Raw genomic sequence first — 6602 nt, forward strand, 5'->3', positions numbered from 1 at the left:
TCTAACTCGGATCCCGGGCGCTGGGAGGCAGCAGTGCCGACCCGCCCACAAGCAACACCCATATGGCGAAAGGGTGTCCACAGTGAGAGTCCCTGCTTATGCGTAAATGCTAATAAATCTCTTAGGACCCGTCATCCTTAAATGTGCTAAGGTTGAAGGAGCGCCTTAAAAAGGAGGTGCTCTTTCCATAAGTCAGTTGGCGCGGAGCTGTCCATTGTGCTAGTGCTGAAACTCCGCCAACTTTCAAACGCTGTCAAGTTGCACCTCTGCCTTCCTTCTCTTTGCGAGGTGCCCCGCTTTGTGCAGTGATGTGGTGCAGCCGAGTTCAGTGCGCCCTCGTCCTTCTCTTCATCGCCCTGGCAGTGCTGAGGGCGGGTGCTGCTCCCACAGCCGACAGGTATCGCGAACTCCGTCAGACATCCATGGCTGCTGCAGGGCCTCGGAGTAAAGCGGTAAGAGCCCAGCCAAGGGAAACCACCCTGTAAGAAAGCGTTTAATTGAAATTGACACAAATAAGGGGAGATAATTGTTGCTCAATTTAAACTGGCTAAGAAGATGTTATGCTCATCAAATGATAACGTGGATGAATGACTTGTATGTGAGTTCCCTCGGATACTAAAGTGGCTCTGAGTGCGCTTGATCTGACCGGAAGAGATGGCCATGTTCAGCGAGACAGTCCGCTCCCTCTCCCCTGTTGTTATCGTCACTCCCGTCAGACTGCAAACACACGGTTTGTAAGTTTCCGTAGTTTCTCGGTGCCCGCCCTCCCCATCTTCAGCCCAAACTCATTCCCTTGGTTTGAATTGATAATTGTTTTAGGAACCTCCAATTGCTCATCTGAAATGACGCAAACCTCGCAGCAAAGTCTCCTTTGGTTGGAAGAGATTTTGGTGTAAATTACAATGACCTGCGGTCGTTGCAGTTTTGCAACAAAACCAGAAATTGTTGGCCAAACTCAGCAGGGATAGAAGCAGAGTTAATGTTTCGAAACCAGTAACTCTTCATCAAAACTGTTCCTCCAGCAATTTCTGTTGCTGTAACTGATGTTAACCTCTCAGGTTTAGATATTCGATTTACGGAAAGCTCAAAGACCAGGTTAATCAGAACTGCAGGCAAGAAAAGCGGTATCTGGCTCTTTTTTAAGGGATTCCTCCTTCATTCCAAGGTGCACTTTACCATGAGTAAGTCAGCTACTGAAGTATCTACACGGGATATGAAGGGAGCTGTACAATGTATTTGTTGCATTGTGATTTAATTGTTTATTGGGAATTTCATGTCCTGTTGGGGTCCAGATATAGAAAATGAGAGTATGTTCACCCAGTGGCACTCAGGGACTGATGGTTCGACACTGCTATACACATTCGCCCAGCTACGCTTTCAAATCCATCATCTGGCGCTTTCATCAGCGCCAACTGAGAGAATTGTTCTGCCCTAAATATCCCCCTTTTTTTAATGTAGGAGCTGATCAAATACAATCTCATCCAATTACCCTCAGATCTGGCAAGCACTGAGAATGAAGCTTTAGATGGCGTGGATATGCCGGAGGAGCGGAGCAACCACAGGAAACTACCAGTCACAACCAGACCGAACGACGTTTTCTTTTAGAAATCACTCTCTGATTCTCCAGAACAACCCACTTCTTCGTCTCAATCATATACGGTCAGGTGTGGTAGCACCAAACTGTAATTTAAAGAATATAATCAACGCTTTGAATCGATTCATGTGACAGAAGAGTTGTAGTTTGAATTGCCCAGTAGCAGACCAGTCCTCATTGTGACGAGGTAGGATCGCTCTGATTAAAGAGGCCTTTTCTCTTTGAAATAAAATCTGTTTGAAAGTGGAATACTTTGTTCACGTTTTGTGTTGTGGGAGCTGGTGGCAAAATACTTGAACAGGCAGAACCAAATCAGGTTTTCGCAAACCCCAGTCATTTTATGAAGACACACTGCATCCAGTTAAGTTCCCAAAGTTGGAACAATGTGAGCATCAGCTGGTGGGAGTCACTTTGAGTCTCATGCGTGTAGATGAGGAAGGAGGGACAACACATCCATCCTAGGACAAGCCAAACAGAGACATGACGAGAATTTCTAGAAGCATGGCATTCCAACTGAAACTCTATCAACAAACACATTGACTTGGATCCCATTTACCACCCCCGAAAAAAAGAACAAGAAATGACATCACCGCAGGAAATGATGTCACCACAGGAAATGGCATCACCAATCCAAGGAAACCTAAACACATAAATAGAAAGCGGGCCATGCTACCAGTGCTTCATCCGGAGGCCCACCGATGATGTTACCTAGCATGGTGATGAAATGTCTGAAAATGAACCTTCCAGCTCAGTGAGCAAACCTACATCCAGAACCTCAACCTGAGCTACAAATCTTCTCAAAACTCATTAAGGCACAGTTTTTGTCTTGGTTAAATGCTTTCACATATTTCTAACTACCTGGTGATATTTCTCATCCTGAGAATCCACAGATTCTGGCCTTACCAAGAATTTAGTTTGAGGCACACTAAAATGACAATTCCACACATTACTGAGGGAGCATTGCATTATCATAGGTATAATCTTTACCCATAAGTTATTAAACTCAAAATATTCTTTTATGAGATGGTACCAGACCTGTTGAGTTTCTCCAGCACTTTTCATTTTCATTTCAGACCTCTGCAGTATCTTGATTTTACTTAACTAAAGATGTGGTAATGGGGAAAGAATATAGGAAAGCAATTGTTGGTACCTTGAACCTTTCTACTACCAGAGTTAATTTTCTAGCAGCAGAAAAAATATCAAATGAAATATCTGTCCAACTGAATAATTGGCCACTTAATGTGGTGTTGGAGGTTTTTGAATGGACTGTGTGTGGGGAGGTGGACCAATTAAATCTGGCAGACTATCAGCAGGCTATGGGATTAGGTGCCAGCTACACATAGGTCAGCTGATCATCATTACAAGTACTGACATCAATGCATTCTCATGCATTGGAAACACAGGTACCAATAGCCATCCTAAGTGGGGTGGAGCTGAACTGTCAACCCTGTGACTGGACCAGTCAGTTGTTTTTCTTTGTTCATTCATTGGATGAGGGCATCACTGGGCTAGGCAGCACGTTTTGTTTATCCCTAATTGTCCAGAGGGCAGTTAAGAATCAACCACATTCTTGTGGGTCTGGAGTCAAATGTTGGCCAGAATAGATAGAGATCACAGGTTCTTTCTCAAAAGGGCATTAGTGAATCAGATGGGCCTTTCCAACAGTCAATTCACTGTCATCATTAAACTCTTACTTCTGGAGTTCTTTTATTTACTTGAATTCAAATTCCACCATCGTGGGAGTCGAACCTGGGCCTGGAGATAATGAGCTGCATCACTGGATTAACAGTCCAGCCATAATACCACAAGACCATCACCTCTTGGTGTCAGGGCATTGTCTGTAGTAGAGACAAAAGTTCTGACACAGCCGCTTAGCTGGTTACTGTTTGCAAGAGAGGATCTCACTGACCACTGCAGAAGGGCCATCCTAATAAATGTAATATCTTAAACCTAACAATGTTGAAATGTATTTGCCTATGCCGATTTTCTCCATTACTCTTTTGGAATTCCATGTTCCATGCCAACCACCTAAAATTGTTGTGACTCTGGGTCTCATAGCCTCCATCATTGTACTGTCACTTTGGATCTTCCAACAGCCCTTATTCACTGCAACATTGGGTTTATAACATCTCTAACTGTGCTGTCACTGTGGCACCTACACACCATTCCCCTCACTAGCTGTATCTCTAGGTATTATAATTTCCATCATTGTAATACAATCTTGGATCTTATAACTGCCCTCATTATCTGCTCTTACAACCCCTGTACTGTGCTATAACCTGGATGTATTATGCTCACTCACTGTGCTATCAACTAGGAGATAGTCTTATTCCCAATACCTCTGTTTCTGCTGCATCTGTTCCCAGGATGACCAGTTCCATCATAGAAAATCCCAGGTGATCTCCTTCTTCAAAGACCGCAAATTCCCCTCCCACATTGTCAACGATGCCCTCCAGCATATCTCCTTCATTTCCCGCACCTTCGCCCTTGAACCCCAACCGTCCTAATGCAACAAGTCAGAACCCCCCTAGTCCTCACCTTCCACCCCACTAACCTCCGTACACATTGCATCATTCCCCACCACTTCCACCACCTACAATTAGACCTCACCAGTAGGGATATATTCCCCCCCTCCCCCCCCCACCCCTATCAGCATTTTGGAGAGACCATTCCCTTCTCGACACTCTTGTCAGATCCACACACCCCACCAGCCCACGCCCCATTCCCAGCACCTTCCCCTGCCACCTCAAGCAGTGCAAAACATGCACCCACACCAATTCCCTCATCTCCATCCAAGGCCCCAAAGGATTCCTCCACATCTGACAGAAATTCACCTGAACATCCACAAATGTCATCTACCGTATATGTTGCACCGGATGTGGTGTCCTCTACGTCGGGGAGACAGGACGCCAACTTGCAGATCATTTCAGAGAACATCTCTGGGAGACCCTTACCAACTAACCCCACCACTCCATGGCTAAACACTTCAACTTCCCCTCCGACTCTACTCAGGACATGCAGATCCTGGGTCTCCTCTATCTCCAAGCCCTAACTACCCGATGCCTGGATGAAGAACACCACATCTTCTGCCTTGGGACCCTGCAACCACACAGGATGAATGTGGTTTTCACCAGTTTTCTCATTTCCCTTCCCCCTCACTTTATCCCAGTCCCAGGCCTCCAACTTGGCACTGCCCTCTTGACCTGTCCTTCCCATCTATCCACTCCATCCTTCTCTCCGACCAACACTTTCTCCCCAACCTTCATCCACCTATTGCATTCCCAGCTACCTTCCCCCCAGCTCCACCCCATTCTCATTTATCTCTCAGGCACCTTGCCCACAATCATCATTCCTGATGAAGGGCTTATGCCTGAAACATCGAATCTCCTGCTGCCTGACCTGCTATGCTTTTCCAGCATCACACTTTCATCACTGTCCTATCACCCTGGGTCTTATAACCTCCTCCCCTCAATGTCATGTCACCCTTGTTCTGGTATCCTCACTCATTATGCCATAAGTCTGTGTCTTCTACTTGTCCTCATTGTACTATAAGCCATGTCTTATACCCTCCCTCACTGTGCTATAACCCTGTATCCTATCCACCACTTCACTGTTCTGTATCCCTGAGTCCTGTATCTCTCTTTCATGTAAAGTAAATCTATCATCAAGAATATTGTAGGTCTTTAAAAACAAATGAATGTTTGGAAAGGACAGGCCTGTTGAATAATTATTTCGTGTCAGTCTTTGCAGTAAATTTAACATTCCAGAGGACTTAATAATATATCACAGGACTCTAGGCATATTTCTGATCCACTTACATCATGCTTCTACCCTTGAATGCTGCATATTGGAGTGAACCAGCAACGGTCATTGCAATGTTGCTGCCAAGTACAGTGTGCATTGAGTCATGAATAATGACCAGTGCATGGAATGTGCCAAGGGTGCATTTTAGCCCTGTTTAATCATTCTCTTGGTGCTCATTCATCTTGAGCCCATTTGCATGCTCATATCATCCCTGTCTTGCCTGCGCAGCATTGCTGCTTTTACACTTTGTCCCCTTAGCCAGAGCTACAAGGTTCACATTACAGTTACCTTACTTTGACGTTCAATGCAGACAGGAAGGCAGAAGGCTTGTCATGGTTATTAGCAGTCCTCAGCCACATCGACAGAACCAGCCTTCTGTAATGCAATCAGTCAGGAACCTCCAATGCCTGGCTTTGTCACTGTCATTTAGCAACTTGGGGCAGTTATTGACCTGTAAATAACAGTTACTGCTGCCTTAAGGAATGGACACTGGATGCGTAATGGATCACAGACAACCAATGTCAATGGATGGTGTCAGTAGAGATGGCAGGGACTCTGGGAAGCTTATTATTGTGTGGCATGTAAAATGTGTGAAGTTTTAGATCCACACGACGTCCAGGACAGTCATATCTGCATGCATTGCCAGAAGGTAGCAGTTCTTGAACAACATGGGCTGATTTTAAACAGCAACTCCCCTCATGAAACACCATACAAAAAGGAGAGCCGTTTCTGCAACATATCAAACCTAAGAGAGTGGTCACTCCACATTATGATAGGCAGGCAAGGAGGAGTGTGGAGATGACAGGTGAGTGGATGACCATTCGCTGAAAGGAAAGGAGACAGCATGCCAAAGAGACACAGGACTCCTTCGAGCTGTCCAATAGGAATGAAATTTTAGATGCCTATTCAGTGAGCAACATGACTACACCAGGGATGGATGTCTCAAGGGAAAACCACAATATCATGGTATCCAAAACTACCCTGACAAATGAGGAAAACTGGTAAGCAGATTAAAAGTTGTTACCACTGGTGATTCAATATTTGAGGAATAGATAGTCTGGTTTGCAGCCAAGACCATGAGTCCCAAATGGTACAGAGCACCCTGATACAAGGGTTTGGGATATAACGGAACAGCTGGATAACCTTCTGGGAAAGGATGATGAACAACCAGTGGTTATAATTCATGTAGGAACTGACAACGTCG

General features: G+C 45.2%; 1 protein-coding gene across 2 annotated transcripts; it reads left to right on the top strand.

Annotated features, from left to right (window-relative positions):
- The first annotated feature begins 261 nt into the window (after window positions 1–261).
- Window positions 262–1831, top strand: LOC148148283 (somatostatin-1-like). 2 transcript variants are annotated; one of them, XR_015759012.1, is made up of 2 exons: window positions 262–397; window positions 1459–1831. XR_015759012.1 is itself a non-coding variant. In XM_087993227.1 (2 exons), exons 1-2 carry the CDS (start codon window positions 309–311, stop codon window positions 1603–1605), a joined length of 291 nt encoding a protein of 96 aa, XP_087849353.1. In that variant the 5' UTR covers window positions 266–308; the 3' UTR covers window positions 1606–1831. The 2 variants fall into 2 exon arrangements, 1 of the variants encoding a protein (XP_087849353.1); XM_087993227.1 differs by having other exon boundaries at window positions 266–452.
- Window positions 1832–6602: the final 4771 nt, after the last annotated feature.

The sequence above is a fragment of the Chiloscyllium plagiosum genome, unplaced genomic scaffold (assembly GCF_037043375.1).
Source record: "Chiloscyllium plagiosum isolate Xiang-an unplaced genomic scaffold, Cpla_swu_hap1 HiC_scaffold_13, whole genome shotgun sequence".
In the NCBI taxonomy this organism is placed as follows: Eukaryota; Metazoa; Chordata; class Chondrichthyes; order Orectolobiformes; family Hemiscylliidae; genus Chiloscyllium; species Chiloscyllium plagiosum.